Source organism: Paramormyrops kingsleyae, chromosome 14, assembly GCF_048594095.1.
Source record: "Paramormyrops kingsleyae isolate MSU_618 chromosome 14, PKINGS_0.4, whole genome shotgun sequence".
NCBI classification, from domain to species: Eukaryota; Metazoa; Chordata; class Actinopteri; order Osteoglossiformes; family Mormyridae; genus Paramormyrops; species Paramormyrops kingsleyae.
The window spans coordinates 13,260,298-13,285,919 of NC_132810.1; the positions used below are offsets into that span (position 1 = coordinate 13,260,298).

At 39.3% G+C, this 25,622-nt stretch overlaps 3 protein-coding genes and 1 long non-coding RNA gene across 14 annotated transcripts in view; 1 reads left to right on the forward strand and 3 right to left on the reverse strand.

Annotated features, from left to right (window-relative positions):
- The window catches only part of sec23a (Sec23 homolog A, coat complex II component), a 34,395-nt gene extending 33,520 nt beyond the window's left edge, over window positions 1-875 (reverse strand). The window contains exons 1-2 of one of the 3 annotated variants that reach the window (XM_072699334.1): window positions 571-875; window positions 141-279 (exon numbers count right to left, since the gene is read on the reverse strand). The gene's annotated coding sequence lies outside the window, so the exon portion shown is untranslated. Of the gene's footprint in view, window positions 1-11; window positions 111-140; window positions 298-570 lie in introns of those variants that run through there. The other 2 variants (XM_072699335.1, XM_072699336.1) reach the window with 2 other exon arrangements.
- A 286-nt stretch (window positions 876-1,161) lies between these two features.
- srp54 (signal recognition particle 54) lies at window positions 1,162-13,654 on the reverse strand. 3 transcript variants are annotated; one of them, XM_023833591.2, is made up of 17 exons: window positions 13,530-13,654; window positions 13,028-13,191; window positions 12,822-12,919; window positions 12,332-12,423; window positions 11,187-11,271; window positions 9,913-10,017; window positions 9,582-9,648; window positions 9,425-9,482; window positions 8,936-9,086; window positions 6,267-6,415; window positions 4,869-4,969; window positions 4,605-4,691; window positions 4,286-4,359; window positions 3,362-3,470; window positions 2,854-3,024; window positions 1,713-1,808; window positions 1,162-1,572 (listed from the first exon to the last, which is right to left on the reverse strand). In XM_023833591.2, exons 3-17 carry the CDS (start codon window positions 12,897-12,899, stop codon window positions 1,481-1,483), a joined length of 1,515 nt encoding a protein of 504 aa, XP_023689359.1. In that variant the 5' UTR covers window positions 12,900-12,919; window positions 13,028-13,191; window positions 13,530-13,654; the 3' UTR covers window positions 1,162-1,480. The 3 variants fall into 3 exon arrangements, with proteins under 3 accessions (XP_023689359.1, XP_023689358.1, XP_023689360.1); XM_023833590.2 differs by having other exon boundaries at window positions 12,822-12,925; XM_023833592.2 differs by lacking the exon at window positions 13,530-13,654 and adding an exon at window positions 13,391-13,519 and having other exon boundaries at window positions 12,822-12,925.
- Window positions 13,655-13,679: 25 nt separating this feature from the next.
- Window positions 13,680-21,227, forward strand: LOC111855020 (uncharacterized). 5 transcript variants are annotated; one of them, XR_002840803.2, is made up of 9 exons: window positions 13,682-14,090; window positions 15,326-15,447; window positions 15,610-15,742; window positions 16,021-16,142; window positions 17,860-17,970; window positions 18,076-18,182; window positions 18,896-18,960; window positions 19,886-19,985; window positions 20,340-20,377. XR_002840803.2 is itself a non-coding variant. In XM_023833597.2 (8 exons), the coding sequence occupies exons 1-8, from the start codon at window positions 13,994-13,996 to the stop codon at window positions 20,454-20,456; spliced, it is 816 nt and encodes a 271-aa protein (XP_023689365.1). In that variant the 5' UTR covers window positions 13,680-13,993; the 3' UTR covers window positions 20,457-21,227. The 5 variants fall into 5 exon arrangements, 4 of the variants coding, with proteins under 4 accessions (XP_023689365.1, XP_023689366.1, XP_023689361.1 ...); XM_023833597.2 differs by lacking the exons at window positions 18,896-18,960; window positions 20,340-20,377 and adding an exon at window positions 20,433-21,227 and having other exon boundaries at window positions 13,680-14,090; XM_023833593.2 differs by lacking the exon at window positions 18,896-18,960 and having other exon boundaries at window positions 13,685-14,090; window positions 20,340-21,227.
- On the reverse strand, window positions 15,331-24,454 carry LOC111855023 (uncharacterized). Of its 3 annotated transcripts, none has more exons than XR_011982593.1 (5): window positions 23,745-24,414; window positions 21,278-21,439; window positions 18,888-18,934; window positions 15,634-15,750; window positions 15,331-15,460 (listed from the first exon to the last, which is right to left on the reverse strand). It is a non-coding gene; the product is annotated as an uncharacterized lncRNA (long non-coding RNA). The 3 variants fall into 3 exon arrangements; XR_011982592.1 differs by having other exon boundaries at window positions 15,377-15,463; XR_011982594.1 differs by lacking the exon at window positions 15,331-15,460 and having other exon boundaries at window positions 23,745-23,868; window positions 24,346-24,454.
- Window positions 24,455-25,622: the final 1,168 nt, after the last annotated feature.

Consider the following 25,622-nt stretch of genomic DNA (forward strand, 5'->3'; position numbering starts at 1 on the left):
TCAAAACAAACCTGAGACGCAGTACGCAAAGCCAGCTCGCCCAGCTTTTAATATTGGACCCGGCCCCCGCTGCCCGCTGTTTAATACAATGCCCAGAGTTTAATATTAATCACGTCCATTTTAAGACGGAGCTCACCCACCTTTCCGAGGGCAGATAGCGGCGTGTCCGTGGCAGCGGCGGCTCTGAGCTCTGGGAAGCGGCCCGCTGACGTAGCCGCCAACATGGCTGCTGAGGAGCGTTGCCACGTCAGGAGGTCCGGAGGGTGACACGGACGCGCGCTGCGCGAAGAGGGGCACGCGCGCAACAATAAATCATAATCATAAAATAAAAGCTAATAGCAAGAATAAAGTAATACTTTAATTTCAATACATAAAATAAACACATTTTAAGCGACTGTTAAATGCATAGGTGGGGGTGTGCATGTGTGTGTTATTTTGTCTAAATTTAATGACATTCGACAACTTGCTACAGGCGAATGTTATTTTGCTTCTGTCATATACCTGTATGAAAGAAATGACAAAATCTTGTGTTACTTCTCAATTGCATAAATTTATATAGTTTGTGCTTACCTCTTACCTGGCCTTTGTACAGGAAAGCTATGGCCTTAAATGTCTGCTGTTATAGTAATCAGGCAAATCACTTGGGTGTACTTGTTTAATTCTTGAAGTAATAATTTGACGCATTATTTCTCACATCCCTCTGGAAATTCCAAAAGATGTCATTAGTCAGCTCTGTCCAAGAAAATTGGGGGCTTTAAGAATATTTGATCACAAAGTGTTTAATGTAGACGTTTTAAAAAAATCTTTCATAACGATATAAGTACATGGCATAAAGAAGTGTCTATATGACAATATAGCTTAAATTGCAATTTTGACCCTCTTCCCCTGCTTTTTTGTTATTCCTGTAATATCAAATATGAAACTATAAAACTACTTCGAAGTCACATTTGGGGATTAAAATGATCGGTATGCTTCCATTAGTGCATCGAGGTTAAAAACCGCATTTAATTCTCAAGATGCTTTATGATTAATCATATTTATTACAACATTAACGACCATCCAAGCATTCTGTTCCTGTCAAACACACCGTGCAACAACTGTCAACACCTAAATAATGACCCTGCTCATAACACACCAAAGGGCGTGAGAGAAAAAGTAAACTTTAAAATTTGCCATACAAATTTTATTATACAAGTCATGACAAAATCTTGTCACACATTAGATACTAGATAGCTTTACACTGTCTATACTGTCCAGTAATTGTGCCAAAGGGAGATCATTTTTAAAACATGGTCAACCATCTTCAAACCCCATTCATGAATGCCTCTGTCAATTACTATAGTAATCGCAGGTAATTAGCAAGGTAATGGGTTACTTTGCGCATTTATTCACAAAGATGGGGTAACAATCTTTTAAAAATGGGTACCAACTGATTTGCTGCTCACTACATTTTATTTAAAGTGAAATTTAAGGTTGATGTTCACATGTTGTTGAATCCCATCATTCCTTTCATATTGCCAGCTGCCCCCTGTTGAAACTGCCTCATCATGGACTGCAGGCCAGCCATACCACCTATAAGAAGTAATAAGAGTTCCTTTATTAAAACCTACATCGAAATTGCACCAGGTTAACAAAAAATGAATTCCATCAATATGCTTTTCCACAAAAACGGCTATTGGCAGGTCGATTCTAGATTAGCATGACATTCATACCCATGTGGTGTAGAACCCTGGGGTCCATCATCTTGGCCATCTGATGATTCAGCTTCGCCATCTGAGATGGGTTGACATTCTTGGACATGTCTCCTCCTGCAAAGAAAGATTAACTTTATTGATCCCAGGCAGAAATTCTGGTGCATACGGCAGCAAGAACATGTGGCGCCAAACAGACAAGATGCAAAGATAATCTACAATATGCAAATTAGGGCTGGCCAATACTTACAATTTTTTTTACATATCACATATGTGGATAAATGGTAATCATGTATAGTCATTTGGCACCCCACTCCCAAACACACACACAAGCAGGACCATAAACTTTCATTAGCCAAAAGAAAACCATGAAACCATGAAATAAAAAGAAAGAAAAACTAAATTATATATTATATAGAGTATGATCTGCTAAACAGGGGGAGGTGGGAGCTAATTTTCATTTTCATTTTCAAGTCTCTGTGATTAAAAAACTGATCACTGGGTCAAGTTTCATTATGATTTAAATACATGTGTCAAAAAACATCTAAAGCAATGATTCACAAAACTTACGGTAAGACCTTGCCATGAACCACCATTACAACCGACATTTACAGACACTGATACCTTCGTGTACCGTATGTGGAATTTAAAGAAGAAAATAAAAAAAGATTTGTGTGTAACCTAAGCCTACTTCTCCCACAAAGGCACTAAATCACAGGTTAGTCACAGACAGACACCAGGTTATGGCTCCCAGTTCGATTATCGATACTGTCATATGGAACAGCCCTAATTCACACCTACAGCTGCGAGCCACTGGACTTAGAGTAAATTTTACCAGCACCATTTCTTATGAGATGTTGTATATGAATACCTGAAATGCTTAAAGAACAGCTCATCAGGGTATTAGGAATGCATGCAACAGATCTATCCATGTAATATACAGCTGCCAGGCTTGGCTATGAGCAAAGCTTATCAAAAGCAAACAGTCTGCATTGTCATCTCACATGCGTAACGACCGTAGGTCACTCAAGTGTCAGATAAATGTTAAAATGTGAACATTGTTGCGATGGAGTAACAGTTGTCCACGTTATAAATAGATTATTCACTAGCATATTACAGGGTAGGGATGCCATGCTGCCCGCAGCCCCCCATGAGGGAGTACCTTTGAAGAGCCCCTTAATGCCACCCATCTTCTTCACCATTTGGGCGAACTTGGTGTACTGTGTCAGCAGCTCCTGCACGTCACGCGTGGCCACACCGGACCCCCGGGCCACTCGCTGCACCCGGCTGGGCTGCTTGCTGAACAGTTTGGCACCGTCTTTGTTGTCCAGTTCTGCAGAAACCCAGAATATTAGTAAGCCAAGACCAAAAGTCCAAACAAACAGAAAGACAAGTTTCATACAGAGTTGAATGCTGCAATGTCACTACACCTGAATATCAGTGTGCTTAAATTAAATAGAAACAGACAATGTTTACTATTGTGTAGTATCAACAGGTAATGTATGTGCATGCTCTTTGGTCATGAAGATCACTAGTTAAATTTTAGAACTGCTTCAGGTTGATGTTGACTAAGGGTAAACTGTTGAGATATTTTGACAGTAACTTTAGGTGGTTGCCTTTTCCAGGAGAGACTAGCATTTCCCTCCGCAGTGTCGGGGGTGCTCGCTTACCTTGGTCATTCATGCTGTCCATGATTGTCATGAGCTTCTTCAGCCTGGCCATGGATTCCTGCTCATTGCCTTTGCTCATGAAGTCAGTACCAAAACCGGGGATCATTCCCTTAACACACAATGCCGAGGAATCATTAAAAAGGTATCCCTCTCGAGATGAAATTCCCTGGCCACATAGTAATGCATCACAGGCCACAATGACCAATCCACTCCAATTCCTACTGTACATCACATTCCGTATGACAAAGCCTATAGCCTGTCAGACTTATACACTGATCAATGTAACAGTCCAGTTTATGTTTGAAACACAACACCAATCTAGGGCCAAAAGAGAATGGATTCAAATCTATAAATTCATTTCTACATGTGTCCATCAGTATTTTTTTTTGTACTATATAAAATCACTACCTGTGAACACTGAACCACTTGTGTACCTGCTCAACTTGCATGTTCATTACAGAACATTCTTTTCAAACTACATTTACATGCACTACAGCTGCACATTACCAAATATAGTTTGTACCTTTTACACTAAACAGATGGTGGAGAGGGTTTCCGGTGCACCTTGAACAATAACGTCATTTGGACTCTGCTCTCCTATGCTTATGCTCTCTCTTGCTATCTGACCTCTGCCCCACAACATTCCACTGCACCACGTTCCACGACAGCATCAATACCAATCAGACAATACAGACCAAGAGCAGTTACTGGCATCTAAACCACCCGACTGTTCACTTTAAATTCTTTCATTGTTCTGAAAAACACTTGCATTAAAATGTACTGTATTAAGCATTTTCAGCAAAGCTCCACCAATGCCCACTTCAAGCAGTAACAGATTATTATTAATGGTTAATATCTGCAAATTCACCAGCACAAATAAGGCAGCACGGTGCACCCCCAAATTTCAAAATTAAAAACACTTACCATAATCTGGCTAAAAGGCCCCATTTTCATGATGTTCTGAAATTGTTCATACATGTCTCTCAACGTGAACTGACCTGGAGACAGAAGAGAGACTTACTCCATTAGAAATCAACACATCTCAATTAATCAAGTGATAAGATACATGCCAATTATTAGTGCTGTAATATGGGTATTACAGATTAATATTTACACCTGCATTTAATCTCCAACAAATTATACATTGTTAGTGTGTTTCATTATTCAGGACTTGTATTCTGAAGAATACTTTCTCAATTTCAATTTCTGACTGGATAAGAGCTACCAAAGGAGTGGTTCTCACCATGTTTCAGCTTGTCAATCAGCTCCTCATTGTCATCCAACTTCAGCTCATTCACCTTGTCTATCAAACCCTCTATGTCTCCCATACCTGTATGAGACACAGCATTAAACAGAAAGCAGCTTCTGATGGCTGGCGCTCACAGTGCCACTGTGCTCTGCATTGCCCAGCACAGACAGTGACCCCATTGCCGACATGTAGCTGCAGTTTCCTGAATGTGGAATCTGAGGAATAAGGAGTCCTGACATAATACTGTCCTGCTCTTACCCAGCAACTTGCTGATGAATGGCTGCGTCTTGAAAGGTTCAAAGTCATCGATGTGCTCGCCAGTACCGATGAAGATGATGGGACTTTTAGTTGCAGCCACCCTGTAAAAATGGCAGAAGACATTTGAGCTATAAACAATGATTACTGCACCTCCTAGTGAGCTGAAACACCACTGGATTTTAAGTAATCATAGATCTGCAATCCATAAGGACCAGTGGTGATTTCACCAAAGATAACACAAGTTAGCCATCAGGACCACTTTGTATCTTGACTATATTCAGCTCAAAATACACTTTTCTAGTAGGACTGGGCGATATATCATATCAATATTATATCACTAATGCGCAATAACAACCAGGGCTTCAGACTACAGGCAAAACATTTGGCTGGACGCCAGCGTTTCGGTAACATAGACACATTTATTTACACCCATAATTTGGCAAGCAGATAAATAGTACGGCTAAAATATTGAAGCATTTTATGACGCTGAAAAGTAACTAATTTGTATAAATTCAACATATCCATATGTTTAATAAACATGTTGAACTTTAAACTGCAAAAAGTTCTGCCACACCACCAATGTCTTTTTATCCTGTTTATCCACAAGATCCTCTCTTTTAAAGGATGTGGTGGCTGCTGAGCTGTTCCTTTCTTCACCGCCAGTACAGTGCATATCACACTGAAGTATACCAAACCATAGTATACCAAAACAGTATTATATGGAGTGCCCTGCTACAGTGCATATCACACTGAAGTATACCAAACCATAGTATACCAAAACAGTATTATATGGAGTGCCCTGCTACAGTGCATATCACACTGAAGTATACCAAACCATAGTATACCAAAACAGTATTATATGGAGTGCCCTGCTACAGTGCATATCACACTGAAGTATACCAAACCATAGTATACCAAAACAGTATTATATGGAGTGCCCTGCTACAGTGCATATCACACTGAAGTATACCAAACCATAGTATACCAAAACAGTATTATTTGGTGTGCCCCACTAACTGAATTTAATAAGTTACGGCAAGTTTATACAGATTACCAACTTTTGAGTGTCTCAAAATGCATCTCATTAATATTTTACCCATACCACTAATTTGCTTACCAAATTATAGGCGTAAATAAATGTCCATATCGTACCAAAAAGCTGATGTGTGGACAAATGTTTCGCCTGTCATCTGAAGCCCTGGTGATTATTGCACATGCGTGATATAATATCGATATGATATCACCCAGCCCTATTTTCTTGCTGCACTTTATCAAACACAAATAGACATTAATTACATAATGTACCGATACATGCTCAGTGTGGTGTGGTGCAGGAGTGCAGTGACTGGGTACCTAGCACGAACTCCCAAAGCACGAGTGTGAGCACACGTTACTTACGCACTAAGAGCACCGCCACCTTTGGCATGCCCATCCAGCTTAGTCACAATCACAGACGCCACATCGACTTTGTCTTTGAAGGCCTTTGCTTGGGCTTCGCAAGCCTGGCCAATAGAGGCATCCATGACGTATACAATGTTGTCGGGTTGCTTTTGAAGAAGAAAAGCCAAATATTAGGTGACTGAAATAACTAAGGCAGCTGTGAACTGACAACAAATATCATACTTTCTGGTTATCTTTGGAAGTGAACCCTGACAGATATTTAATACTGGATTCACACACCTAAATGAAGACCAACTCAGAATCATTCAGGCAGAGCCAAATTAAAAAAGGTAATCTATTAAACGGTTGAATAATATATATGATTGTCAGTCGTGCTGTAAGTTTGATATACACAAACACCCATACAAAAATTATTCAACCGTCATAACTGCAAGACAGACTGGTGATGTGTCAGTATTTTGTCGAGCATCCATTACCCTTAACGACCTCCATGATATGACTGCTGTATGTGCTCACAAGCTTCTGAGACCACTGCACGAATGCTTTCAGCTTGCAAATATCTTCACTGGGAATTAAACTGGGGGACATAGATGGCCACTCAAGGACCATGATCAAGCGGTGGCCAACTTGGAATTATGTGCTGGATCATCATCTTGCTGGAAAGTCCAGTTATCACCAGGATTCAATTTATGTACTGAAGGCAGGGCTGGGCGATATGGCCAAAAACATTATCGTGTTTAAAAAAAAAAAACTTCATATCAGTTGATATCGATAATTATAACGACATAATTGAGTTATTTTCAATAATAATTCCTTTACTTTGAGGCTTAGTTCATGCTTAAAATTCCCTTAGGATTCCTCTTAAAGAGATTCCTCTTAAACAGAATTTGAATAGGATGACAAATTGAATGGACTGCAAGTGCTCCAGTTTCTCTCTCCCATTACTTGAGTATTGCTTGAATAGCTGTATGTGGAGTGTTAAGTCAAACCTTGCTGTGCGTCTGTTGTGCATAGGTAAATGGAGACAGGTCAGGTTATTTTAGTGAAAATCACCGCTGCTAGCATTCTCTGTGGAGTATCTCTGTGTGGATTTGTACCAGGCTGAATTTTACTGTGCACTTTCATTTTGGATTCCACTTATTGGGTGGTTTGCTTGGACTTACCTGCACTCCCAGTGAGTCGGCCTGTTTTGATTGTGTTCTTTCGTCTTCCTTCCTGCCATATTACATTTTAATTTTTGTTCAATAATCCTCTTGTTGTGATTTTATTGGCTGTGTGAGTCTGTGTCTGCTCATGTGCTCCATGGTGGTCCAGATAAACAGTCATAGAGGAAGTGAAGTCATTTCATAGGCAAAACGTGTCACCAGGTCTTAAATCATATTGAACTTTTGAATATTTGCCAGATTGATATCGAGGAGAAACCATAATGCGATCATTTTTGCTGTCGTTTTATCGCCCAGCCCTAACTGAAGGCATCACATTCTTTGGCAGAACATCCTGATATTACAAAGAATCCATGATGCCAGTAGGAGAGTAAAACCTGCTAGTCCCTGAAGGAGAACTCCAGAAAAGGACTGAGCCACCTTCATGGTTTACTCGTGGGGGGCTTGTCGTCTTGTCATAAGCATTTCCTTCCTTATGCCAGACATACCGCTGCTCCATAGATCCAGTCAAGTCACTTCATAGGCTTGTCCACATTCCTTCTACCATACTCAAGCTGACTTCTTTGCTTCCCAGTCTAGAGCAGTGTTTCCCAAACTAGTCCTCAGGGTACATTGGACGGATCCACATTTTTGCTTTATCCCAGTTCCCAGCACACCTGTAAGGTATTTGGAGCTCCTGATTGCTTGGGTCAGGTGTAATGTGGATCAATCCAGTGTGCAGTGGTAAACACTGTTCTAGAGTCTAATGCAGTGAGCTGTGCGGCCATCATGCCCTTATTTGTTTAATGTTCTTAGATTTTCACCAAAAAAAAGTTGTTCCTGTTTTCATCAGGTCGTCCTATGGGTCCTACAGGGATTTATCACAGCAATTCTGTTCTTACACACACAGATAACATTGCTGCAAGTTGTGAACTTGCGTCTGATGTTGCCAGCTGTGTCTCTTGGAACTTTATGTCTTAGAAATCTTATAGGATCCTCAGCCTTTTCTTGTGTAATGTAATTATTTCTTCTCTCCACTTGTGGGAGTGCTTTTTTGAGAGAGCCATTTTGCAGCTCAGCTTGTATACATGCATAGGTGGGATTTGTGTATGCAACACAGATGTAGTCAATCATATATCAGCATCACATTCCCAAATACATAGTTTGTAGACTAAGAGTCTATTAAGTAATTCAAAAAAGCAGAACTGAACGCAGGCTGAATTATCCTATGGTTGTATTACAAATGTACAATATTACTCAGAAATATACATTATTCATTTGAATTTCACTTAGCTAATACATATGTAATTTTTAAAGCATGTGGTTTAAATATGTAAATCCTTGCAGTCTAAGGGAGGTTGAATAAATCTGAGTGCAACTTTATGCAGATACATATATAGAACGCAGAATATACCATGACCATGTGCTCTTCAATAGTTTTGAAGTAGAACATGCATTCTCATTGTAATTCAGCCATTTTAATCATTAGACTAACTTTACCATCTGACATGATTTTTTACTCACCACTGCATTGGAAACCTGAAGCATCTCCTCAAAGAGAGAATCCTCCTGTTTGTGTCGACCGCTCGTGTCCACAATAATTATTTCAAAGTTCTCTGTCTTGAATTTTTCAACACCCTCAGCAGCAATGACAACAGGGTCCATTTCAGTATAACTAGGGAAAAGAGACAAAAAAATGGAGTAACTTAGTTAAAGTAATTTTAGAGTTGATGGTTGTGTTAACTACATTATTCAAAAGTCAATGGCTCCCAGATAGGCATAAAACATGGATTTTTGTATAAAATAAAAATCCAAAGAATTCTGATAAAGAATAATTGTTAAAAATTCTACTTCAGGCTAAATGTTTTATTTCGGTTGCACATTTCCCCAAACCTTTCCGTTACGTCAGCAGATTACAAATTTGACAATGTCTTGCATAAACAAACATTTTGCCATAAAATGCAGCATCACTCCCCGGGAAGACCTGTGCAATGAATTTTGTTCATGACAAACCTTCCATAGAAAGGAATTCTGGCTTTGGTAGCATTTTGCTTCAGTTGATCAAAAGCACCTTAAAAAGGGAGAAAAAAAGAACAGAATTAGGTCTGCCTTTGTCTGTTTCGCCAAATAAAGTAAATGTACGAAAGATGACGGCGCCAAATGACATTACCAGCTCTGAATGTATCAGCACATATCAAACAGGTCTTCCAACCTTTTCTTTGGTAGTAGTAGGCCAGCTACAGAAATTACATGAATATATACATATATAAATACATATTAGTCGAATGGGAATTTTGTCATCTACCTAATGTGCTATCCCCCCCAGCCACGATTCACACTAAATTCTAAAGAAATTTATACATTTGATTTTTTATTTCTTAATTCAAAACTACGAGCACACTTTCGGGTTTTCGTACAAAACGGACGCCATTATCTTTGGGGGCTCAGTCTAATCACATGCCCTGCACTGTCCTTATCACGGCTCAAACACACAAGTGTACCTTTGAGCATGTGGTGGTTTTCCCGCTGCCTTGAAGTCCCACAAACATGATGACGTTATTTTTCCCTTTTGTTGGAGTCCATGCCTTGACTCCTGGGTCCACCAGCTAGGAGGACAAACAGTCATTATTTAATGATCTTTTAATCACTGTCATTAGGGATGTGTAATTTGACGATATTAGGTCATGAATAAAAATTCTAGGAATTTACTGTTAATTCCCATGTATTCCTGTTAATTCCCATGTATTCCTGATAATTCCCATGTATTCCTGATAATTCCCATGTATTCCTGATAATTCCCATGTATTCCTGATAATTCCCATGGAACATTTCCAACTTGAAATATTTCTAAAATTCCCAAGCTTAACTTCCAATGGAATGGAAAGTTTCTGGAAATTTACTGCCCCTTTACAACCCTTATCTTGACGGATTAAAATGCCTCCACAATGTTCCATTACACAGAGATCATTCTACAGGGCACATTATCAGTTACAGTTCTACTGCATGTCAGTTCAATTTGTCTCAACACACCAGTAAACTGGTAACGGCAACAGAAGGTAGGGCCTGGGACTACTTCCTCTCATCCTTTTGTGCCCTCATCCTAACATGCAATGCGCAACATGCAACACAATCCCTATTTGCCAACGTAGCTGCATGGACAATGTGAAGGAGCTGGTCCATAAAATTAATTTGACATTGATAATATGGAACTAGTTTGGATTTTCCTAATCTGACACAGTTATTTGCAACATTTGTAAAGGTTGCACACTGGACGGTAGCACTACAGAACTTTTCAAGCATTCAAAAAAGAATATGCTGAGTATGTATGTTTCTTTTAGGTTTTATTACTTTGTAGTGCTATATTTTTTTAATAGGGTAATTAGTTTGGTTGCACTGCTAAGTAACTTGTAGTCTTAAAAATTAACATGAAAAAGAACCATGATAAGATAGTGGATCGTGATCAAGTCTGAAAATATTGACCACCCCTGTCATTATACTTTTAAAAAAACAGTTAACAGTAGTAAAGAGGATAAACATGCACATTCATTCAGCGCCACATTTTAACTGTACATACAAAATGCTGCACCGCTTTCCTTTGATACCGCAAAATCTTTCAATGCAAATCAAATAGAACAGACATACAAGTTAAATGTATTTTCAAAACCAAAACAAGACCAAACAGAGCCAATTTGAGTATCTTCATTATGGTCAACTAAATGTATATATGAACTAGACTTGCTATAAGAAAACAGGTTTCGGCATTTTTGACACAAACCTTGACAAGCTCTTTGAAAACTGCATGCTGAATCATCCGCCTCTTGTTCAAACCAGAGGCCATCTCCTCCAGGTCAATGGCTGCCCTGGGAAAAAACGTTATATTGCAGGGATGAGAGAGACACTCAGAACCTTTCATGTGGAAAGCATCTCGAATTGCAGAAAAAGTCCATCGTGGTCAAACAGAGTTACTGTCTAGGCCAGGGGTCGGCAACCGGCGGCTTGCGAGACACGTGTGGCGGCTCTTCTCATGATGATAGGCGAATTCACATTTTCATGTCTTAACATATTATGATACTTTCGTAAACATAATTTATTTATGGGTTAATATTTTTCGTTTACATATTTCTTTAAGTATATGTGAATTAGGCAGTCCGTCGCGTGCTTCTGTTACGTCTTAACTGCATAATTTACATCTTCCTCAAAGTCATTTGCTAAAACGAGATTACGTCTCTGGTTAAATGGCATGCTTTCCGGAGTTCTCTTAAGCACCTGAGATTGGATGTATGCTTCAACGTTTATTGGAATTCCTAATTCTTTCATATACTTTTTGTAGTAAATCGTCACCACGCCATCCCAGGTTTTCGTAAAAATTCTTATATTTTCTCTGGTTTACATATTATAGCCAGAGTTCAGAGTGGTGAGTACATTTTGCACTGCTCGGTCAGCATAGTTACAGTACTGAAGTGGAGAGCGAAGAGCAGACGACAGAGCCAAACGAAAGAAGGGATGAGGGTGAAGACTATCGCTACAGAACTAATCAGTGTTGTATTGTTAGTCACCTATGAGCTGTTACGCATTTAAATGATTCTAATGGATTTAAACCTGAGATGCACCCCGAAAATTGTTTTTTTTTTTTATTGTTTTTTTTTTTTAACTATTTGAACTTTGATTTTTGTATTAAATGCATATATACACATATCACATTAAAAAATCGTATGTCAAACCCCCTTCTTTACCCATTGTGGCTCTTTGTAAATCTTGGGTCAGACATTTAGGAGAAAATGGCTCTTTGCTTTAAAAAGGTTGCCGACCTTTGGTCTAGACAGACACCATGACTCAAAAGTGCTTGGAACCAAAGTGCTACAATGCAAACTGCAATACAGAAATCAAAATTATAAACCAGTAACATAAAAATGCACTTACTTGACATTTTCCCTGAGCTGCTTTACCAGTTTGATGTTAACATCAGCTTCCAGAAGGGCAGCACACACCTCTTTCAGCATAGCATTTAAAACCTGTGACAGATGCTACAGATTACACTGGGAACTTCCCATGGTCGCAGTAAAATTTTACTACCATTAAAACACAAATTCGTTTAAATATTCAATCTTGGTAAACAGCAAATATTCCAATATTTAATAAAAGATTCACATATACACCTTTGGTATCAGTTTTAAAAACATATCAATTGCTAATTCGGAGCAGCTGAATGACTATTTGCATGCAGTGTTTTCTTAGTTTGCATGATCAAGTTTATGTGCGACGTCATAAATCCAGCAGAAGAAATAACGATATTGCACTTAACCCCAACATTTTCTTTCCACTATCTTAACTGGGTGCGAAATATATTTCTGACATTATTTTTCTATAACACCAAGGACTCCTCACTCAAAAAAAAAAAACATTTACCTACCTCTTCATTTATGATAGTGGCGTTGCTCAGTGAGCGCAACGCCAAAGTTATTTTCCTTCCCAAATCGGCCAAAACCATTTTGACTACCTTGGTAGCACCTGTAACTAAAACAACACAAGTTAATCGATTACCATTACCTAGAACTACAAAAAAGTTAAAGATAAAACTCCTGCGTATGGTTACGACCGCAATACTATTTCACCTACCTATAAATTGTAAAGAATTAGTGTACGTAAAAGAAGACCTTTTCGGCTACGTTTCAAATTCAGATGAAATCTCCTGTATCAGGCCATACAGGGTACAGTTGCGAGGAGATTTCAGAAGCAGAAAACTTAACTATCTACAACAGTGACGTCCACCAACCTGAAACCTACATGGGAAAATGAGGAAAAAAAATCAGTAACACGTTACTAAAGCTTAATAAATGATTAGATACATGTACCCCTCGCGGACTGTTAACTTATCTATACGCAGGACTTATACTGAAGCCATCGACGCGAGATTTAGCTATGATAAAAGTCAACAAGACAAATATCGATGCGTTGACCAAGACCCCGAAAGCCAGCTACCTATCCAAGGCCCTAATATCCAAAGAACGTAGATTATTTTCAAAACACAGAAAATGGCTCGTCAATCATCCTCATACGACTAACGGCTAAATAAGGAATATTTCTGAAAGCTGTATGTAAACCACAAAAAAAAAACAACCTGTACTTTCCGCTAGCCAGCTGACACACAGATATGGACCATTAGCAGACGTCATCGAAAGTGAGCCTGAAACGTTCCGGGGCAAATTTCTACTTCCGGGTTAAAGTATAACAAAAACAAAACCGTCTTCTCGTCGACTGGCCCCGCCCCTTATTCAAATTAGAGCTCCCCCATCTTCTCTTAAGGATGTATTGTGTAAATTACTGTAATTAGCCACATAATCTGTTTTAGCGAGATTAATTTTTTTATCAAAACATTAAATAGTAATACTATATATTTATTTGTTCCGCTGTAAATCGGTTTTCCGTCGGAGAATTTTCAATATGTACTTGATTTAAGATTTAAGTTCCTCCTTAAAAACAGGGACCACAGCAAACTGGATTTTCGTTTATTCTTAGCAAAAACGTGTTCGATGTTTTTAGCCCATGCATTGCGTTTGTTTTCCAACATAACAGTTATTTAAAATGGATTTATCGGCAGCAAAAAATGAAATTATGCACCTGTTGTCTCGAGTAGATCCTCGCGAGCTTCCTAAACTGGTTGAGTGGATGAAAAACTCAGGTAATCAAGTAAACTTGTTAGAATGCAATGTGCAGCATCTTGCAGAATGAACTGCGTGTATCTATATCTCATTCATACATCTACACCATGAATTGTTTATGCTATTAGCTAACCAGTCTGGTACGTATAAAAGAAACGTTTATAAAGTTCTAGAGTCATTTTAGGTATTAAATCTGGGCCGTTATGAGTTTTTTTACAATCACGAAAGTCAAATATCAAGGTGCTACTTAATTGTAACATAACTTGCTGTGCTAAACTGAAAATACAGATACAAGGATTAAATTTAATATCAACACTTCTTTGGCTGTCTGTAGCTGGGTTTTCAAATTACATATTTTAATCAATCAGTTACTTAATCTCTGAATAATTTATTGACTATATAGACTCGGAGGAGAGTGTCACACCTCTAGTTTATGGGTCTGTGTACAGTCAGACCTCGGAGATTCGCGAGGTGAGGATCCAGGACCCGTCGCGAATGAGGATTCGCGGATGTTTGGTAGAGTCACTAAAAATGGTAATATGTGCTTATTTCTACAGTTTAAAGCCTAAATATGACCCGAGTCATGCTCCCGAAACACTTTAATTTCATTTAAAAGTTAGCTTAATGCATTACCTTTTATAAAACAAATGTTGATGTAAAAATGGAGTAACGGATCTTTGTCACCCTAGCACATTTACAGTGCAGTATACTAATGTTACCCCTACTAATTGATAGAACACGGCATTGGCTGCCGTTTTCTTTTGCATTCACAGTAAGGTAAAATGAGTAAACAAACGAGACTGTAAACTTATTGACAGAAGTCATATACTTAAGCAAGGTACAATTCAATGAAATACGTAAAGGAAACGTAAGATGTACAGAAATAATAGGCTGTAAAAATACTATGTGTGCGCTAACTACAAAAATACATACACACGTTAAAAGTATCTTATAAAAAACAGTAGAATGAAAGTTTCGCGGATCTATGAATTCGCGAATCACGAAGCGCGAATTTACGAGGGCTGACTATACAGTTTGCTTGTTTGCTCTGTCTTGCTTCACTGATCTCTTGCAGCAGTCCAAAGAGTTAGTTGGGGTGGTACAGTATTTGAGTGTCTGTGTGTGCACACGGCTCTGGGCTTGGTGGCATATGCCCCAGACTTGGCAGCACCCTGCATTAGATAAGTAGTTATTAGAAAAAGGACTTTATTGAACCGCGGTCTTTATTGACCTAATACTGTACATTTACTTTCAGATGAACTGGACAATTACTTCATCGACAATGAGAAAGTTGTACTCCAGAGCATCGCAGAAGATCTCAGGACCAGCGTGCCACCAGAAGCCACATTTTCCTCGGAGTCCCTCGCTCTTCAGAAGGCAGGTTCCCATTCTTCTAATTTGAAATTATTTTGCATGAGGACATGACTTTCAGACACGATGTGTAGTTTGACACTATAGCACACAGCAGCAAATCTATTGCCTACATAATTAAAAATAGGAGTCTAAAAATAGGAGTCAGCAAAGTTAAAAAAATTTCAGATCCGACAGTCTTCGCGGACTCACGTCGATGCCTTCCTGTATGACGAGGAAGCGGTGGATGCCCTCTGCGAGGAGGGAAAGCTGAGTCGTAACTACTGCTTGCATTGTGGCTCCCAAAGAACAGCTCCTCTCGGTAGGTAGCTAAGCCAAAGTACAAAAATACAGCTGCTAGACTTTACCTTTCCAATAGCGATAACAAATTACACCTCATTATTTTAGTAATAGTAAATTATTATGTTTTTCGCAATAATAAGCTAGTAACTGGAGCAAAAAACTGACAATCTAATGAATATTCTGTCAGATAACTGTATGCTTTTAACCATGCAGGACAGGGAGATCACCTCACATATGCATGTATGTCTCAGTGAAACAGTAACTGACTTTATGCCTTTTACCTTGTCCTGTCCCCAGAGTTCATCTCGCACTCTTTTTCTATCATGGAGCTACGTTTTCTGTTCCATCATGTTCTCCCAGACCTAACTGGACTGATGTTGGTCGATGTTGGCTCCCGGCTTGGGGCAGTGCTCTATGCGGTACGACTGTCTTTAAACATATTTTTAAGGTTCCCTTGGAAAGGTTTTAACGTAGGGCTTATGAGGAGTGGTTAGCTGAGCTAAGTCTGTTCAGCCTCTAGCAAAGGAGACTAAGGGGGGACATGATCCAGGTATATAAGATTCTAACAGGTCTGGATGCTGTTCAGCCAAATGGCTACTTCAATATTAGTTTAAATACTAGAACTTGTGGCCATAGGTGGAAATTAGCAGGAGAACATTTTAAAATGGATTTGAGAAAGCACTTCTTTACACAGTGTAGTTAGAGAATGGAATAGTCTTCCTGTTAGTGTAGTGCAAGCTAAAACCTTTAGTTATTTTAAATCTAAGCTAGATAAGATTTTAACAACTCTGAGCTAGAGGTCTGCAACAGGGCGGGACACCCGCGGGACTCGCGGGACGCAGCACAGAAGCATGCGGCGCGGGTCTACATTTCAGTGTTTCTTGCGGGAGCGGGCTAGAGCAGGACAGAAACTTGTGGGAGCGGGCGGGAGCAGGATGAGAAATCAGTCCCGCGCAGACCTCTATCTGGGACACGGGAAGAATGGAAGAGCAATGAGCGCACTTGCTGAGGTTGGAATTAACGCAGAGCCGCGCCACAAATTTCAGTGTTTCCCTATATTTCTATCATTTTGACTTTGAAGTGTTTCTATTGAGACTGTTTAGATATTTTTAATTCAGGTCTGTAGCCTAGTTAGAAACATTGTTGGTTGTATTTTTTTATGGAAAACTGGTTAGCCGAATATACCCTTATGTAAAACACATCTTTAATTCGCAGCCGGAGTCATGTCCACATAATGTAGCCTATGTTTCATAAATTCCTGTATGTCAGTTAGGCAACAAATACATTTGGTACCTTATTTAATTTTTATAAGCCAAGATATTATAGCATTTAAAATTTTTGGCCCACCCTACACTCCACCAGCCTTGCTTGTGGGATTCAGCAGGCGGGAGCGGGACAGAAACTTGCGGAAGCGGGATGAAAGGGATCAGTCCCGTGCAAACCTCTACTCTGAGCTATTAGTTGAGTTCTCTCCAAACAAACTTGATGGGCCGAATGGCCTCCTCTCGTTTGTAAACTTATGTCTTTTTTTTGGTGTTATTGAAATACAAAATTTGAGACTTTGCTGCCTGATTTGATGGTTAACTATAGATTATCTTCTGGCACTTCAAAACAAAATTGTTTACTTTCCACACAAAGGTAAGGCTTAGGTACATTTGTAAATATCTTAAATTCACAAGTTTTAAAATTTTGTCAAGTGAGTGAAATCCATGAACCTCCAAAAAATGTTTCCAGCCTTACAATCCTCATATATTTGAATATATAGAAGTCATCCTGATTATGAATTTATGAGGTCAGGTTGTAAGTTACTGTTATTAGTACCAGCTTTGTAAAGATTTTGGGGAATGCCTTGGTATCCTGTGTGAAATACATTCTGATTGCATTATAGCAATTAATGGTCCAACTGCAGCTTGTGTATGCAGATTGGCAGAACAGTGTGATAATAGACCAGTAGTTCTCACTCCTGTTCCTGAAGCGCTCTTTCTGACAGTCTGATCCCTGTCTAGGAAACTCTTTTGTGAGGCTCTTTCAGTAACATGATAGTTACTGGTACCAAATGCCAAAATGTAATTTGTATAACTTGTAGTTGTTGTCCTGTCCTGACTGGCACTAATATATGAAGCGTGGCTTCCCTAGGGGTACCTGTACAGTTCACTAGCTAGACTGGTTGGCGTGGAGATCAGTTCAGAGTTTATTGGTCTTCAGAAGATGGTAGTACAGAAGTATGACTTCGCTGACCGAATTGAGGTAAGATTTCTTTTGCATATTGACCAATGTTTGTAATCTTTAGCCTTTTGATTTTTACTTGCAAGACGTGTAACTTTCTGCTCTGTCTTCTGACTTTCTCCTGAGATTGTACATGCAGATATCTGTACTCAACCCGGCCTTCTTCAGAGTGCTGACGTTGTTGTTTTGAACAATGTGTTTGAGTACTTTCTTGATCAAGACAGCCAAATAAGGTATGGGAAAAAGCACAAATATTTGGTTCTTGTCAATAGCATTGTTAACCTTTTTTTGTTTTGCTTGCTTGAAGTAGATTGTAAATAGATACAAGTTTTATGGTCAACATAATTGTCCATTTCGACACCTAATCTATGATTTGTAAAATACTACTAGTACTGTAGTTTATACTGAATAACACTACTCAAAATAATACACAGCAGTTATACTCCATTATACCCAAGTTTCAGCTATATACTCATTATCATCCATCCATCCATCTATCTGCTATCCTAACACTTATCCAATGGATGAGGGAGTCTGTCCCAGACACAGGGGATGATAGGCTTGATAGCTTAATTTGTATAATATAGTGTTACCAATTTTGGCCAACTGGCTGGCGTGAGATTTTCAATTTGTATGCAGACACATTTACATGTATGTAAAAGTTTTATTAACTTGTAAATAGTCTGTAGGGTTTGCAAACTACCCAAACGCCTTTGATGCAGCTAATTTTAGGTTTATAATGGAATAATATAAACTTGCCGTAAGATTTCTTGCGTGAGTGTGAGTCAGAAAGTATGAGTGTCACACCAGATGTGTGGTAGTAACCCTGATAATTTAGCCTGTATGCTTTTCAGAAATGTAATAAATACTTGTAAAAATAAGCATATCACAGTAGTATGTAAAACTGAGAGAAAAAGAGAATAAACAAACTGTTTTACCTGTACAGCCTCTCCCTGGATTACAATGGGGTTATGTTCCGACAAACCTATCATAAGGCGAAAATATCATAAGGTGAGAATGCATTTTAATACAGTACACCTAACCTAACAAACATCATAGCCTAGCCTACCTTAAACAAGTTTAGAACATGTACATTAGCCTGCAGTTGGGTAAAATCATTAACACAAAGCATAATTTATAAAAAACTGTTGAATATCTCATGTAATTTATTGAATAATGTACTGAAAATGAAAAACATCTACCCATCGTAAAGTCAAAATATCATAACATGGACCATCGTAACCCAGGGAGCATCTATTACAAGAATATCATTATCTCCCATGTATTATGAACAGTAGGGGGATGGACAAATTAAGTTATAGTCCTTAGTAGGGCTGCATGATTCTGGATAATATATGAACTGTGATTTTTTTTTTCCCCAATCTGCAAAACAAGAACTAAGATGATGGTTTTTCTCATAATTCTTGAGTAACATATTTCTCTGTTTATTGTTGTTGTTGTTGTCATTACAATTCTGCATTACATATTGTCTTTATGGAACAAACAATATGTAGAGACGTGTGATATATTGATTTACATATCAGTATCTACCGAGATTTGTTAAAAATCAAGATATTGGCATCAGTTCAAAGTGTCAATCTTGGCCAATATTTAAACTTAATGAGTGTTCAAAGTTAGCAGCACCAGAGCTAAAAACATAATGAAACAACGGAGATGATTGCATCGCACGATCAGCCCTTTCCCAGTGGAGGACGAGGTATTTTGTCATCTCGTTCAAGCTCCGCAAGTGGCTCAGAGGTTACCCCATTTCCACACCGATGCCCCACTCACAATATGATCGTCACTGAAATTTGACTGTCACAGAAACAAAAAGATTACACTCCAGGTTTTTAAAAAGCAGCTCATTTCCAAATCCATGAAATGCTAAACATAAAGTTAAACCTCGTCTGCTCTTTCCTGTCTTGTCTTGTTTCAGAGCATGGCTGTGCATCCAGCAGAATGTCAGAAAGAAAGGGGCGCTACTAGTTACTGTTCCCAGTATGCAAGAGGCGCTCTCTGCTCTCCAACCGAGCGGCGTAAGTGTGCCACTTGCTTCTACCAGCTTGTACAGCCATCATGTTAAGAAAAATGCCATATTAAGTGAACTGGGATGTTAATATTGGTGGTCAGTTTGTTTGGCAGATTGTGAAAGCTTGGTGGGTTAGCTAATGCAATACTTACCACTTGCTGCATTATGAAAGAGCATTATGAGAGATGTACCGAAGACTATTTTTTTCTGTTCAGGGTGACAGCAATCAGTATCTTCCCCAAATAACTAGTGTTCCCCATTTATTACTGTATTCAGCTTCTTACTTGTGACTGGTTGCAAAATGAAAATAACTCATGAAGCTTTTGGTTAATTGCAACACATTTCCTGTGTTGTCCTGTAGGATGGCTTAGACATAAGCCCTTGGGTGGAGGAGTTGCCATTAAATTATGATGTCTACCTTGGGATGGACAGTGACCCTGACACTCTCAAACAGATCCATCTTTACCGGGTTCTCTGAACACAGAGAAAACTTCAGGAAACATTCACTGTGCTAAACTTCAGAAGGACTCCGCAATGAACCTTTACTGCTGGCAAGATAATGAAAGATACAGACGCACAACGTTAAACCTGCAATGCCTGTAATTGAGTGTGTCTGTAAAGTGGTGTTGACTTAATGAATTACCATAAAAGAATAACCATAAATGATATTTTAAATTGCTCTCCATGTCAGACCAAACCGTTATAAGGATGCATTATGGAAGACCTACAGCCAATGTAAATTGACAGATACCTGGGAGATCGTACCCATAGCATTTATGAAGATATACAGGAACTGAATGATATACTTCTGTATAACAGACAGTGAGAAATTGCTTTATATCTTTGAATGTGTACAGATTTTAGGTATTATTAAAAACATTGTTGTTACACAATATACTCATTCCAAGTTTTAAAGAACAATGTCTTTCTTAGCAGAATAATAGGAGTCACAGTGCTTTAGTACAGTTTTTCCCTGAAGCTTTTCTCTGTAATAATAGAAAACTTTTAAAAACCCTATGATGTTACTTGAGCCATTTTATTGAAGTAATTATGAAATACAAAGATAACCATATTTCAGAGCTATAGCTTAGGTGTTTTATTTAAATGTTTGCAAAACCTGAATATGTAAATAAATGAAATACTTATTTATCTTCTAACTGTTTATCCTGGTCAAGGACACAGGAATAAATAACAAAATGGGAATATTTAACTTGAATAATAAATCAAGACTTGGATAGTCATGAAAGTATCAGAAGGGAACTGTACAAAGTTATTACTTGCTTGCTATGGTCTACTTACAAACGGCTTCATAGCCCGGGAGAAGGTCGGCAGGAGTGTTCTGCCTTCCCTGCTGGACGTTCACGATGGCTGTTGCTGCATCCAGAGGCCTGCTGGCATCATCAGGGAGCCATGGCAGCCCTCCTATGACCTCTTTGCTCCACTGCCGTCTGGTGGGAGGATCTGCAGCCTCAAATCCGGGACACAATGAGGCTTGAATGGTGCCTCCCTGCCTAACACTGGGTCACTTAAAAGAACTAGTAACTATGAACTCACAATTCTATTTATTTTTTGCACATTCTGCTTCCATGCCAAATATCTGTACCGGATTTTCATAATCTTTCCCCACCAGTCAAGTGGTTAACTGCATGTCTTTGTCTATTTCCTAAAATGTCATGTTTATATAATGTTTATATGTTTCAGTGTATACATTCTATTTATTCTCATTTGCACTATGACCAACACGAACCATATTTCACTTCAATGTGCAGTGGGTATAAAACAGAATCATCCTGTCAAAAAGATGAATGGTGCCTCCCTGCCTAACACTGGGTCACTTAAAAGAACTAGTTACTATGAACTCAATTCTATTTACAATCTACTTCAAAACTGAAAGGCTCCTGTGCTTGTCTAATTAGTTCAGTTCTTCATGTGCTTTGACTGGTTTGTTTGCTTGATTTGACAAATCCACCTTAACATTAGTGACACGCATGATTATAGGAGACTGACCAATCAGCACACAGCAACTTGGTGCTTAAGTGAAATCCGGGTCCTTTATATTGAAATAGTAGTTTACAAATCCTGTCGTAGCTCAAAGTGTTCTCCATGACATGGATTATCTGGTCACCCTAGATTTATGGCCACTGGCAACCCTGAAGAAGTTGCAGGACATTATTGCAAAGAGTGGCCATTATATGCATGTGACAACAATATCACAAATCTTACTTGTATGGGAATGTTTCAAAAAAGCCACTCTTCCAGAAAAGCCACATTACGTCTGGTTTAAGCTTTGCCAAAACACAACTAGAAGATTCTGAGACCAAGTGGAAAAAGGTGCTACGGTCAGATGAGACCAAAACCGAACTCTTTGGCCTCTGTGCCAAATGGAACATCTAGCGGAAAGACAATACAGGTCAGTGTCCAAAGAACACTATGCCTATGGTAAAGCAGGGTGAGTGCAGCATCCTGCTGTGGGGGGGTTTTCTGCAGCAGGAACTGGAGCACTTGTCAGCCCACCAGTGGACACCATCCAATCTGACTGATTTGGAACAGTTTCTGTAAGGAAGATATGCTGCTCAATCTTGGTGTGCTAAGTTGGTAGGAAAGTATCCAGACATTCAAGACTGTAAAAAAAAAAGCCTAAGAGGGTTCCACAAGGTATTGGTAAAGGGGGCTGATTCTTTGTCAGTCTCAGTTATTCTTGTTTTTCCATTCGTGATTATTTTTCAGGACTAATGCAATTTTTTCCCTTTGGAAATTATTAGTTGCATTGAATATTTATTAGTTATTTATTATTATTTTTTATTATTATTATTATTAGTTGCACTGAAGCTTGACAACTTCAGTTCTGTTCTTTGTTTTCATTTCAGGCTCTAAAGCAACAAAAAAAAAATTAACTGGCTGATTTTTTTTCTGAACCCACTGATGAATGTAGGGGGTACAGTGCCTATCACAGAAGTTAAGGGCACAATGCAGGGAATAACCCACAATGGGGCACCAACCCATCACATGGCACACTCACCATTCACACCTCTGGACAATCTGGCAATTTCCAATTGACCAGTTTTTTGTACTGTGGTTGGAAACCCCATCACAAAATGGGGGAACATGCAATCCAATCTAATTCAAAGAAATAATGCATCATAACTTCAAAGCACGTTTTATAAGATGCATTGTTTTGGCCCTGCCATTTATTTTTACATGTTCTATGGAGACATCTACTGGCCCTTTAAGTGTATCAGGAAGCTAGTGAATAAGGGAACAAGGATCAGGAAGTGAGTGATTAAGAAACTCTGTTGGTAGAAAGACAACAATGGAATGTTCATGCGTTAATCTTTTGTAATTCTCTCTTTTTGAATATATTCCCTATAAATAAAAATGTTCAGTTAATATGCATATTTTATTTGACTGCATTTTGTGCTGTTAAACCCCAATGATTAATGTTATTAATATATTCTTGTACTGTTTCACTTCACTTGACTGCATATCAGTTTATCTTGTTAAAAGACAGGTTAAAGTTTTTTAATAGTAGCTAAACATTTTTATCGATGCACAGAGCTGGTGAGATCTTGTGCTTAAGTTTACACCTACCATACTTACCTGAAGTTTATACATACAAGTTGATACATATCCTAATTTTTATCCGTCTACATGTATTTGGATGACCTAATGCATTTTGTTAGAGTCATTTTACCTTGTACTTGTACCAGTGTGTGTATCTGCATTTTCAGTTTCACACCATTTACACAATAAACACTCTCGGACTTACCCTGTGTGTCCTGGAGCCATTGTGTGGAGGTGTTTCACCTGCTGGATAACTGAGTATGGACCCCTTCCCAGGTCCTGATTCCCATGCTGCCCCGTCTCACACAGCATTCAGGCCAAGACAACAGCTGTGGTATCACAAGCAAGGGCTGAGGTGCCACACATCCACATTACAGGTGGATAATGCAGCCCTAGGAGCCTGATCTAGAACCAGCCATTCCGCCATACCAAGCGTCACTATGGCAGCCAGCAGAGTGCATGCTGAGGCTGAAGCCACCTGAGCTGGGCCTGCCTTTTCAAAGACACAGGTTGAAGCAAAAACAGTAATGGCTGCCAGGATGCGACACGTGGTGTTTTATAAAGAGAAAGGGGTGGAGGCCTCTCTGGCAGAAGCAGCAGCAATAGAAGCTGCAGTTGCAAACCTAGCCAGCTGATATCACTTCCGGTAACAGGCAACAAATGAGCACATATCACAGCTATCAGCTATGCAAAGTCCACAGCAACACACCGAAGATACATGAATAGACACACATTCCGGTGGCAGTAGACTCAACATACATACCTCACGGATGAGCACATGCTACATAGCTATTCCCCTCACTTACCAATAGGAGAAGGGCAGGAGGATGAACCCCCAGATCCAGAAGGCCATCTACCAGTCATCCTGCAGATAGTAATGCTTGTGCCAGTAGATCAGTAGAACAGCAGTGTAAGCCCCGCCCCCTCAACAGGCAATCAAATCATGATGTGACCCCGCCCCACGACCTTAGCAATCACTTGCCCACTGCTGCACCCTACCACAGTGACACAACCACATCCGATCTAACAAAATATCTGACATGAAATCGACTGGTGTCATCAGGGCTCATGAGACAAGGCTCATGACAAGCCTGAGAATTATTTATCCTGAAAGTCGTCATTCCTTAATGTCTTTGAGAAATTAGATCTTAGAGCAGCAGAAGAGATGGATCTATTAATGAAATGGATAGGAACAAAGTCTGTTGAACACACACACACACACACACACACACCGCATTAATTCAGTAAGTGTGAGAAATCTGTCTGCTGGTTTACATTCCATCTGGGAGAAGCTGTAGGAGATGTATGGGTCACCAGTGGCAAAAGAAAGTGCTCTTTATGTAAAGCTTGATAAATTCCCCAAAATAGCACCCAAAGAGGACCAAAGTCTCAGAGAGCTGTGTGACTTACTGTCTGATATTGAATCTGCAAAACAAGAAGAATATTTACAAGGACTATTATATTTGGGCAGTGCAAGGGGTGTCAACCCAATAGTGGAAAAGCTTCCATAGAGGCTTCAGTACAGGTGGATGCCACAAATAGAAAGGACAGGTTTACCAAAAGCCATAGTGAACATAAAGCTGAGATTTCCCCCTTCTCAAATTTCCCTTCCTCTGCTGAGGACCCAGACAAGCATTACCCTGTACTCCGTAAACCGCACTTACTACAAAAGTGCAACGGCTTCAGAGAAATGCCCCTGGATCAATTGAAAAGAACACTAAAGGCACACAATATCTGTTCTAAATGCTGTGTTTCAAGCAGACATGTAGCTGGGTGCTGTGGGGTGACTGTCAAATTCAGCGAATGCGATAGCGATCATCATCCAACTGCTCTGCGCCCAAGTCCAGCACCATGGGCGTCTAAATCCTCTCTTCCCCGGGCAGATCGTGGCGGGGGCACGGATAAAGCTAGAGTGGCTGCTGTTGTATCTAAATGCATGAAAGTGTGTGGAGGAGGCTTCAGTGGCAAATCATATTCCAAAATATTCCTCTTGAATGTTTATCCAGTCGGCAAGCACAGTGAAGGAGAATAATCTACGCCATGCTGGACGACCAGAGCAATAGGTCACTGAGTTCTTCAATAT